At 40.3% G+C, this 12,463-nt stretch overlaps 1 protein-coding gene across 2 annotated transcripts in view; it reads right to left on the bottom strand.

Moving 5' to 3' along the window:
• Positions 1-12,463, bottom strand: part of KIF16B (kinesin family member 16B) — a 196,937-nt gene that overhangs the window by 46,285 nt on the left and 138,189 nt on the right. For both annotated transcript variants that reach the window (XM_045010689.1, XM_045010688.1), the window contains exon 23: positions 7,885-8,007. In XM_045010689.1, the coding sequence (XP_044866624.1) occupies positions 7,885-8,007 (123 nt within the window). The remainder of the gene's footprint in view (positions 1-7,884; positions 8,008-12,463) is intronic.

The following is a 12,463-nucleotide window of genomic DNA, read 5'->3' as shown; positions in this document are numbered from 1 at the left end:
CTAAGTCATATGGTCCCTTTCTCTAGTGTTAATCCAGCAGCCAGAGAAAGTAAAAAACTTCAAACCATTGCTATTTTAAAATCCTTCCTTGGTTAGCTGGTGTTCTGCCGCCCAGGCAATGATACTTTCTTCACACACCCAACGCTGAGATACTAAGTGGCTCAATTTCAATGTTTGGCAAGATCCTAATATTCCCAAAAGCTCCATAATCCTAGTGGATGTTAGGACAGGACAGACACAGACTACACGCATGGAGAGGGTGGTTGTGCAGAACCTAATGTAACTTTCTATAGCCACAACACAGGGCCTGTTCCAACCAATGTAGTCAAAAGAGTCTCTAGTGAGAGCACAGCTTCTGTGGCTACACAGCCAAGAAAATCTGCAGAACTTCCCTAGAGCAGTAGCATGTAAAGTTAATTTCAGCTGGACTGGGCCAGTCATTTTTGTGCTGCTGCAGTTCAAAAATCAAATTTTATATCTGAAACATAGGGACTGTTAGTCCATACACAGAGGCTATGGGTAGAACTTCCAAAAGGCTGACCTGCAGAATGGGATTTAGTTCCTTTTAAATGTTATGGTATGTTCTGCCACAGTTTATTTTAAAACAATTTTATATTATCAGTGTTAGTATCTGTATATAGAGGATAGCAAATAATGTATTTTTTCCATAACATTTTAAACACATTTTCAACATTGTGACAGTGCAATACTAAATATGGATTTATGTGGAAAACAGACTGTAAGGGTTCCAAAAATGGCTGCTATCGAGTTAAATATATTTTTGACTTTATTACAAAAACTAATAAATTAATATTGAATTGAGTAGTCTAAAACTTCAGTTTTATTTCTGATCTAGATTAAACAGGGTTATTTCCTACCTGAAAATTAGGTTTATGGAAAGAGAATATGACAATGTGGACTGCTGAACTTCTGCTTGGTGACAAAGGGTAAACAGTCTAATCAACATTTTATGTTGATTTCCTACAGAGGCACTCACAAGAAAACTGTAGTCATTGTCTTTCCCCCCCCCCCCAAAGACACAAAAACAAGAGTGGGAAAAAAAGTAATTAAAAATGTGCCCTATCCTGAAGCCAACAGAAAGGGAGATAAAAAGGTAGGAGAAAGTGTAGCCTATTTAATTATTTTTGTGAAATAATAGTGCAGTTATTGTCACTGTGAAAATTAACAGTTCCTCAGCTCACCAGATGTGCGCCTTGAAAATAACTTCTGCAAGCTCTATTTACAAAATTAAGTTATACTAATTTTACTTCTGTTAGCATAGCAGAACCAGATACAGCACTGCAGAACCAGATCAGTTATAGGTGAGTGAGCTGAATTCTTCTCTGGCTCATTTATCATCTGCAGGATTAAGTTTGATGCTATTTTACAGTACTTTTTCCAGAGTATAATCACCCTTTAGGACTTTAAGTCTACATGCAGCATCAGCCAAGAGGTCCAAATGGTATAGTAAGTAAAGGAGTGTGAGGAAGTTCCAAATGGCTACTCTGCAGATCTTTTCCTTGGAGAAAGATTCCATCTCCACCAATGACATTAACTATGGCACTCGTCAAATGGGACTTTAACATTGTGGGACAGGTGACTTGTTTGGCTTTCAAGTCAGTGTGGTTTTGATCCAGTGATGGGAAAAGTTGAAAACCTTGTTTACATTTTTGTTTCTGCCACAATCTATGAACTCAGCATCTGCAGATCTAAAATTCAATGGTCCTAAATTATAACTAGATTTACACAGATCTTTTTCTTGGAAGACATTTTTTACTAAAATATTGAGCAAAGAATTTAAAGGTGAACTGAGGACTTTTTAAAAAATGTATTTATATTTATTGTATTTAGGAGGCTGTGAGTGAGTGAGATATTTTCTCTAAAAACAGAGGTTAATGATCTCTCTTCTGTCTCATACTAATCTTTAGAGTTGTCTTTTAGAGTCAGTGAAATCCATGCCTGGAGGAGTCAAAATTTTGAGGGAATCCAGTACAATCTGATTAGGTCTATGGATGAATGGTGACATCTGGCAGCTATCAGTGGCATTATATCCACCACAAACTTCCTCCTGGATGCTGGCCAATTGCTTGCCTCTCGAGTGGGCTTCCCTGCTGAACATCCATTGTGGCTTCTGGCCACAACTATGGGCAGTACAATAACATGAGAGTAAGCATGCACTGAGAGCAAGTGACTCTTGCATTCCAATCCCAGTCCCAATACAAACATGCTCTGAGGCTTTGGTCAAGTCATTTAAATAATCAAGTACCTTCACTTATGTTAACATGACTGGCTATTTTGGATTCTCTATGGAATGCATACAAAACTGCCTGGCAGATGGGAGTTTATATGGAAAACTATCCATTGGCACTGTGTAGGAAATATATGAATATTAGCAACTACCACTAGACACCAGTATAAGTGGCTGGACTTCACCTCTCCTGCTGCGGAAGAGGCTGGTGCTGACCTAAGGATTCATTTTTATAGAAAATGAATCAATTCAATGTGGGGTCTCAAGTCTAGGATCTCCTGAAAATCATAAGGTAGGTCTTGTGCGCAATAGTTTCAACGTGATAGACTAGAGTTAGCTAACTATGAGAGTGGAGGGACCATTTAAAAGACCCACTCCAAATCGCTAAAGCTCACCTATGGATGGACAAGGTGCTAAGCCAGCCTGCACTAGAAAATAATGTTGTCTTGACGATGTACTACAGTATCGCTAGAAGTGAACATATTTAAGGACTGCCAACTAGATTGAAGGACTTATGAATATTTAGACTAAGGTGCTGCCAAGATGCCCTGAATTGCTTGCTCTTCTTTGTGATACCAGGGAAAGAATTTATCTATTTTGTGCCAGCAGAAGACAGTTTTTCACCCTCATTTCTTGATTCTGTTTCTTCAAATTATGGTAATATCTAGGGTGTTGGCCACATACTAATTTAAGCATCTGCTGATAAAAATGTACGTTTCCAAAGATTCACAGATGTGGCTTGCTTATCTTTAGATAGTTCTCTGATAGTTTAACATGTATCTGAGTCAGAGTTTGAGGGCTGTAGGCTGCAGGAAAGTCATAGTTTTGTGGTAGGAAAAGAGCAATAAAAGCTTGAGCAGTTTGTTGGGAGACCAACAGCAGGAGTAACACTAGGAAAAAATCTCACTCTGATAAAAGAGAAACTTAGATCTAAATTTGGGAGAAAGGAAAGACTCTCAGGTAATGAGTTATTTCAGCAGTGGTAATCTTCCCTGACCATGAGGGACATCCATGAAATAAACAGGGTAGAACCTTCCTTTCCTTAATAGATTCATATATTTTAAGAGTAAAGGGAAGCATTACATCATCTAGATATGTGCAAAAAACTATCTAGAAGAGGTTGAGAGAAAATTACCTCTCCCAAACCCTATCCTATAATAACCTTAAACTATTAATAATCTTGGGACTTTACAGAACATTTTCATTCTATTAAGGAAGTAACTATGCATCAACCTAACTTCACCTGGTGGAAAATAGGCTTTGAGGGACACCTCTTGAAAGGTAGTCAATCTGGATTAAAAAAAGGTATATCTGCCTAAAGAAAACAATTTTGGTGAAGAGGCCTCATTCTCAATCTAGCAAACAGAGGGTTATCAGTAGGCTCAAGAACCCATAATCTAGTTTTTGAGGTTAAGACCATTTTGACAGGATAATTATTTCTTGAAACCTTCCACAAGGCAGATATCAGTAAACTCTTGCCACTTTTGAATCTATAGTCGAGTCAAATGCAGTGTGTTTTGAGGAGTGAAAGGGAATCATCTTGGCTTATCTTTTGGTCTCAGAAACAAAACCAGGAGCCAGCCATCTGGAATGCAGGTTGTCTCATCATTTATTAATCAACTATCAAGGAAGAGGAAGATGTGAATTTCTTTCTTTCCCAAGTGAGCTTCTGCCACAGCTGAGGCTTGCTTAATACCCTGGCCAAAATGATAGAACTTTGCACTGGTAATGAACCCCTCCAAAGAAGATACGAAGGTAGTTCTTGAGAGATAGCCTGGCAGATACGTGTAAGTAAGTGACTGAAGTAGAGCACCAAGTCAATCCTGTGAATTTAAAATGCTATATTTGAGACTAAGGTCACCATTCTGAACTTGCAGATAGAGATGCTGAGTAGTCATAAGACCAGAATTGAATACAGAAGCTCAGGAACTGACATAATGAATCATATCAGTGCTCCATCTCATCTAATAGGCTATCTCTAGCAATGATCAGCATTAGATGCTTTAAAGGAAGATGCAAAAACCTGTTTAGTGGACATATCTGAAGTAACCAACTCACTGAGGAAGTTTCTTCCTAACCCCTATCCCTTAATGGTTGGCTTATTCCCTAAAGCATGAGGTATCTTGCTTGTAATTTCTCCCCCAGTCATCTGAATTAGGTTTGGATGGTCTCATTATACCCTCAAGCATTTTGGTCTTCAAGAGTAGGAATCATTCAGTCAATATGGTATTTTTATGGAAGACAGTCTTGTAATTATGGTTCCATGAATCACAGAATCATAGAATTGGAAGGGATCTTGAGAGGTCATCTAGTCCAGTCCCCTGCACACGTGGCAGGACTAATTATCTAGACAATTCCTGACAGGTGTTTGTCTAACCTGCTCTTAAAAATCTCCAACGCTGCAGATTCCACAACCTCCCTGGGCAATTTATTCCAGTGCTTAAACACTGACAGTTAGGAAGTTTTTCCTAATGTCCAACCTAAACCGCCCTTGCTGCAATTTAAGCCCATTGCTTCTTGTCCTATCCTCAGAAGTTAAGAAAAACAATTTTTCTTCCTCCTCCTTGTAATAACCTTTTTCATACTTGAAAACTATTATCATCATGTCCCCTCTCAGCCTTCTCTTTTCCAGACTAAACAACCCAATTTTTTCAAACTTCCCTCATAGGTCATGTTTTCTAGACCTTTAATCGTTTTTGTTGTTCTTCTCTGGACTCTCTCCAATTTATCCACATCTTTCCTGAAATGTGGGGCCCAGAACTGGACACAATACTCCAGTTGAGGCCAAATCAGAGGGGAGTAGAGTTGAGGGCCCTGCAGCCAGATTGCTGAATAGAGATAGGGAACTCGGAGCAGAGAAGTAGCAGCCTTCTAAGCCCCTCGTAGAGTGGCAGTTGTAGGCTTATATGACAAGGACTGTGGGGTGGGGCTTGGAGCCTAATAGTCACCATATGGTAAGCAGCTTGGGCAACAGCATGGCATGGCCTCCAAGGACAGAATATACTATAAAAGAGAAACATGAGTTGTGAGGACAGCAAAGTTAGCTGCCTTGAATAAAGAAAGGATTTTGGATTATAAGGGATATCCCCCGTACTAACTTCTGAAGAGCCCTAACCAATTTCAGAGTTGCCACCTACAGGCTGTTAGGTATTATGTTTATTACTGTAACTAAGCTGATAAAGGCATACCAGTATAACAATAGTAGACTCCCATTCCCTGACACTGCTATGTCACCCTCTTCTATTGTTCTGACCTGTGGAAAGGCTGCAACGTGTTCCTTAGTAGTTACTTGCAAGAGGGATTCTTGAAAAGGTAGGGGGAGAGGGATGATTTGGTATCATGAAGTTCTCTGAAGCTAATGGCTTATAGAGATGATGTGGTTAAGGCACTTCAGTTTCATAGCCAATGGTACACAAGGAAATGATGTGGCCAGCAGCAGGTCTGACCACCTTTGACCTAACCTGATGGATCAGGTACCAATTCTGCAGCTGGCAGAATGTGAGCACAGCTCAGAAATGATCTGCATGTTGTAGTGAAAGTCCTTTAACCTGCGGTAGCTAATGAAAAACTAGGTCAGCAAGTTTGACACACAGCAGCTAAAGGATGTCAATCCTCTTATCTCTGACCCCAGCCAAATTGATGTCTTCAGTTTGCAGAGATGTATCAATCATACAAGCTTGTGCATGCTCTACTTTCACCAAGCATGTTTCCATTCAGCTTTTCATGTTCTGCTTTGGAGAGAGATGGTCTTGATTCCTGGGTTAGGAAGGAAAGGCAGTGTACCTGTACTTACCCAGCAAGGTTGAACATGAAAAATCTCAGGCTGGAAGAGATAACATTGAGGGGGAAGAAGATGGGAATAGCAGAAACTAACAGAGTTTGGTCATGGAGAAAATGAATGGAGAGTGGAAGGAGAGGAGTAACATGGGGAGACCAGGGAGCAGATAGAACCTCAGAAAATGTCTATAGCTTAATGCTGTGTTTGTTATTAGAGCAAAACATGGCAAGTTTAATAACTTCATATATCTAATAATTTTATATCAATTTGTACCGTGATTTTTGTGATAAAACCCGTATTATTTGTAAAACTTAGCTTGTGTTAGGAGTCTAATCTCAGCTACTGTAACTTCAACATAGTTACCCCAAATTTACACTGGAGTAATGAGATCAAGAGTCTGACCACTGAAGTTTTGTAGTTGTTGTGCATATGATCCGTTAGATCAGCGGTGAGAAAATGTTTTAATCCATCCCTCGAGCTCCTACCGGGGAGCAGGATCTGGGGCTTGCCCCACTCCAGTGCTCCAGCCAGGGAGCAGGGTCAGGGGCTTGCCCCGCTCCACGCTTCTCCTGGAAGCAGCGGCATGTCCTCTCTCTAGCTTCTACGTGTAGGGGCAGCCAGGGGGTTCCACACGCTACCCCGCCCCAAGCGCCGCCCCCACAGTTCCCATTGGCCGGGAACCATGGCCAATGGGAGCTACCAGGGTGGCATCTGTCTGTGCCTCTGCATGTAATCTGGAGAAAGAAAATGCCGCTACTTCTGGGAGCTGCTTGATGTAAGCACCGCCTGGAGCTTGCACCCCTGACCGCTTCCCGCCTCTCAACCCTGATCCCCCTCCCGCCCTCCATACACCTCGGTCCCAGCCTGGAGCACCCTCCTGCACCCCCAACCCCTGACCCCAGCCCCACCCGAGAGCCCGCACCCCCAGCCAGAGCCCTCACCCCCTCCCACACCCCAACCCCGAATTTCATGATCATTCATGGTCTGCCATACAATTTCCATACCCAGATGCATCCGACGAAGTGGGTATTCACCCACGAAAGGTCATGCTCCAAAACGTCTTTTAGTCTATAAGGTGCCACAAGACTCTTGGCTGCTTTTACATACCCAGATGTGGCCCTCAGGCCAAAAAGTTTACCCACCCCTGTGTTAGATGCTGTATGCAGACATCCCCACAGTATCCAGTAAAGTGTGCTGTTGAGTAAGAAAATTTGTGACTGGGGATTTTTAATAGAAAAAAAACATAGAAGTGACAACCTTCAAAAAGAATATTTACAATGCTTCCTTGTCTTTAACAGTGAGATATCAGTGATAGTTAAGATTACACAGATGAGCCTCTTTTACCAAGGATGACATCTTGCCCAAGTCAAGACACTGTCCCACACAACTCATCTTGAGTTAAAAAGGCTCGTTTTGCACATTTTGAGTAGAGTTATTTCTATCCTGCCAATAGTCTTCTCTGAAATCCAGAATGTTTTCTGTTGGAAAGACCTTCGGCAGCCAACACAATACATTTCCTGGTGATAATCATGCAGATTTCTAAAGTCTAACATTTTTTAAACTGGGAGTTTTCTTCCAGGTTGTTGTCTACTTCTCTTGGCTGCTGTACTGCTTGTGACATCATTGTGAACAGCAGGCAACTCAGTTATATCTCCACACTTTATTACCAACTGCATTTCATAGTGCAAGAATGTTTTCCACCTTTTGAATTCTGATGGCTGGGTAGAGCGATCTCATAACCACTTGCTTGTGAACCTTGGGCATTTTTGCATTTTTCTGTCACTCTGTAATGGTATAACAAAGCAGCATGCACGCAAGAAACCCAAACATTAAAGAAAGATAACTGAAAAACCCTTACCTTTATCTGAAACTCATAGTGCTCATCTTTTCCCTGCCCACAAAGGACATAGCGTGGAATGCTAATTTTAATTGGGTCCTTTAGGTCATCTGGATTTGCTCCCAGAGAGCGACAGATCATCCGCTATCGAGTAGATATCAAATAAGAAGAACAAAGGAAGACCAGAATTACTACATGGAAAATACTTTAGTTGGATAGAAATAAGAAAATGCTCTTGGACAGAGAAATAGAGAAAAGACTATAAAGAAGGTCAAGGTTACACATGAAGGATTCTTTGAAAGAAAAATGGTATCATCTTATTAATGAATCCTCACATTTTGTTTAGATATACATGAAAAAATTGTGATAAAGCCATTTCAACTGTTTAATATTTGAAGGCATTTGCAGCTTAGAAGTAAAAAGCTAAAAAGGAAGCATTAAATTTTATGTTTTGATCTTACCTGAAAATATAAAAATATGAAGTAGGACTTTACAACCAGAAATTAACCTTGCTTTTTGTTTGTTTGTTTGTTTGTTTTAAATAGCAGACCTATTTGCAGACATCATGCAAAGCTTGAGGGAATCTGGGCAATCCTAAAAATATTTTAAATCCTAAAGCATTTTATAATTCAATAAGGTACAGATAACACTTTAATCCATTGTCAAAACAGTTTCCTAGCATATCCTTTAAGCCGCATCTGATTAACAGAAATGTCAAATATGACAAATGTTCATGGTCTGGATAACAAGGTGCTGGAGATTACAGACATCTTTACAGATAAGTCTACAATGAGAGCACATTCCTTTGACTAAGAGCTAATAGGATCTGCAATTTAGCAATCTTGTATTTTCCAAAGTTGTGTGAAAAATTAAAATATTTTTGCAACTCAAGATATTAATGTTTTGCAACGCTTGTGTCCAAAAGTGGCATAAGCATATGTAATGAATAAATATATTAAATTATGTGATTTCTGGTACCATTAAGTTCTCCATCTTTTTAGTGGAAAGAGTTCAGTTTGAAAAGCTTCGTAATTTCACTTTTATTTTAAAAAGCAATAGCACTGAGACAAATACAAGTTTCTAATATAGATTTAAAAAACAGCTTTAATTTTGCTGTCATATTCCATTTTTATACATAATGATGTTACCCAAGGACACCTATATAATCTAGACCGTGACCCATCTTCAATGCTTTACTGATGACCACCTGAGACTCTGTGTTCTTTGCTCCAGAGCAAGCCGACAGGCTATTTAGAGGTCTTATTTCTATGAAAAAAATACTAAAACCCCAGTTGAAAGTGTTATTTCCAATTTATTAACATCTGACTTTTTATTGTATTGTAAATTGATCTCCAAAACCAAAATATCCTGTTTATTTTTTTTATATTTCTATACCACATATAAACAATCTTTTAAAGCAAAAAAGACCAGGTAATCTCTGTTATTTTAGTAAGTGAAATCCATATTTATCACGTGTTGGACTGACAATCCTAGAAACCTAAGTAGAGCCCCACATTGCATGAGCTCCTATGCTTAAATGCCCCAATTCTGACCAGCAGGGACTATATCTAGGGGAGAGTGAGAGAAAGTGTAGTTCAGTCTTCAGCTCACTGACTCATTGGTCTCTCCTCTGCAACTTCCCACGGAGTGTTTGTTGGTTTCAGTTGTGATGGTGATTTTTGTGCTGTGTACTTATATCTAACAGGAACTGGACCAAGACTACCAACTCTTTCAGATAGGCCTCTTTCAGTGGTATCTGTCCATGGATAACTTTTGGTTACTTACAGATTTACCTGGCTTGACTTGGCCAGCTAGACCAAAAAGCTCTCTCACACATTACTAATCCCAATCTCAATTTTTTTAAATATTATTAGGGCTGGTCAAGAACTTTTTGCCAACATCTTTTTCCAATAGAAAATTAAGCTTTCAAAAATGAAATTTTTCACGGAAAACATCTGCTTTCTTGAAAATTTTCATTGTTTCCATTTGAAAACTAAACTCGAAAAACAAACGTTATTGGTCAAAACCTGAATATTTCAGTGGTTTTTTATTTCTAAAAGGAGGGGAAAAGGGTCTGATTTTTTTTTGTTTAACACTAGTTAATATCTACCTTGAAAGGAAGAACAGTTCATTCCCCTGAAACTGACATTTTAGTTTAATCTGGCTATAAAATAATACCACAAAAGTTACTCTCAGTAAGTTAAAATAGTGACAGTGGGTGTTTATCATTTATTCATCTTTGTGGAAAATATATGGTTTCTACTGAGAATTTACATACAAATAATAGTTTAGAAAAAGAAAGAATATAGTACTAAACAGAATACACTACAGTATTTGGCAAAGAATGTCCTAACAAATTAACAAAGCTTTGACAACCATCAATGTTTATCAAATAACATTTAAATTACAGTGGAATAAAAGGAGTTTCAGTGCAAGACTGTTCCGTGAAAAGTGTAGAATTTACATTGCCTTAGATTTGAAGACAAATAAGAGTACAGAAATTCTGTGGTGTATCTAACCAAATGCAGCCATATAGTAGAATTTTTCTGTATAATCCGAAAGGTGTTGCATACAGTATGTATAGTCACATACCAACCCTGATAACAGTAGCTCTCACAATTATTTACTTTTTAAGTTCTAATAAGACTCACTTGGAATGTCTTCTCAGCATCAGTAAGGCCTTGCCTACATTACACAGTTTTGTCAGCAAAAGGCAGCTTTTGCTGACAAAACAGTGGCGGTGTACACACTACAATGCTATTTTTGGTGGCAAAACTCTCCTGTTTTGGCGACAAAATAAAACTACCTCAACAAGAGGCATAAAGCTTCTTGCAGCAAAGTTAAACTGACAAAGCATCAGTGTAGATTGGGGTGGGCAAACTTTTTGGCCCGAGGGCCACATCTGGGTATGGAAATTGCATAGCGGCCCATGAATGCTGTCAAAATTGGGGGTTAGGGTGCAAGAGGGGGTGAGGTTTCTGGCTGGGGGTGAGGGGCTGGGGGTGGAGGAGGGTGCTCCGGGCTCAAGCAGCTCCCAGAACCAGCAGCATGTTCCCCCTCCGGCTTCTACACCGAGGTGTGGCCAGGCAGCTCTGCACGCTGCCCCATCCACATGTGCCGTCCCTGCAGCTCCCACTGGCTGAGGTTCCCAGCCAATAGGAGCTGCAGAGGAAGCGTGTGGCGCCCCCTGGCTGCCCCTACGTGTAGGAGACGGAAGGGGTACATGCCGCTGCTTCCAGGAAATGCATGTTGCAGGGCAAGCCCCAGACCCCCCCCCCCCCAGCAGGAGCTAGAGGGCCAGATTAAAACATCTGGAAGGCCAGATGTGGCCTCGGGGCCATAGCATGCCCACCTCTGGTGTAGATGCTGCTGTTTGTTATGTCACCATTACAGGCCTCCCCCAGTATCCCACATTGCTTGCCATGACCACTCTGCTCAGTTTTGTCGTAGGGGTTTCTTTAACTCTCTTCTCCCGGGGCAATTTTTTGTTGTCTCTGTATTGTTTCAGACATACTTGATGACAAATATTTTGAAATAAACTACCAAAATATTGAAACTGATGTGATTATATAGTGTTATTTTGACAAATAAAATCCGCAGATTTTTTTGGTGCAGAATTCCCCCATAAGGACAAAAAACTGTCCATCTATTCAAAACCTTCTGTATTGTCTTTTTTTCCTATGTATTTGTTGAAACAAAAATCAACATATTTCAATTTATTTAAGTCAACAGGTTTGTAGGTTTTTGTTTGGGGGAATGAGAATTGGGGGCTTTGTTACTATAAATAATCATAACACCCTCTCTCCATCTAAACCAGTGCTTCTCAAAGTCGGGCTGCCGCTTGTTGAGGGAAAGCCCTTGGCAGTTCGGGCTGGTTTGTCTACCTGCCGCGCAGCCGCAGGTTCAGCCGATCGTGGCTCCCACTGGCCGCGGTTCGCCAATGGGGGCTGCGGGAAGGGGACGGCGAACTGCGGCCAGTGGGAGCCGCAATCAACCGAACCTGCGGACGCGGCAGGTACACAAACTGGCCCAGACCGCATGGGGCTTTCCTTGAACAAGCAGCAGAGCGGCTTTGAGAAGCACTGATCTAAACCACCCCATATCCTTCCAGTTCCAATCTCCCAACCAAAATTGTTTTTAAACCTTTAAGATTTACATTATTATTGTTATGGCTTAACATATAGTAGGAACTAATGTGTTTATATTAATGAAGAAACTGCACCTCAACTGGAGAGAGGTCTTTACAATTCAGAATTTCAGATTAGACCCCATCGGTCTTTCTGCCAAGGGCCATTTCTCTCAGATGGTCCAGAGAGCATATTCAACCAATGAATTAGTGTCTATGTACCAGAAAATATTATAAAATACACAAACATTTACTCCTCCTAAAGAGAAACAAGGAAAAAGTAGAGAGACAACCGTTGCTGATTTTTTTAAATATCTGTAAGAGAGGTAAGGGGTAGATTTTATTATGTTACAGTCATGCCTATGGGTTACTGGAGCTCTCGTGCCACTTTTAAATAGTTCAGATAATTCCTAGAGTGAGATCTTAAAAGAGAGAGTGGTGTGCCGAGTCTTCATTTATTCACTCTAATATAAG

This window comes from Mauremys mutica, chromosome 3 (genome assembly GCF_020497125.1).
Source record: "Mauremys mutica isolate MM-2020 ecotype Southern chromosome 3, ASM2049712v1, whole genome shotgun sequence".
NCBI lineage: Eukaryota > Metazoa > Chordata > Testudines > Geoemydidae > Mauremys > Mauremys mutica.
This window is presented reverse-complemented; position numbering and strand designations above follow the sequence as displayed.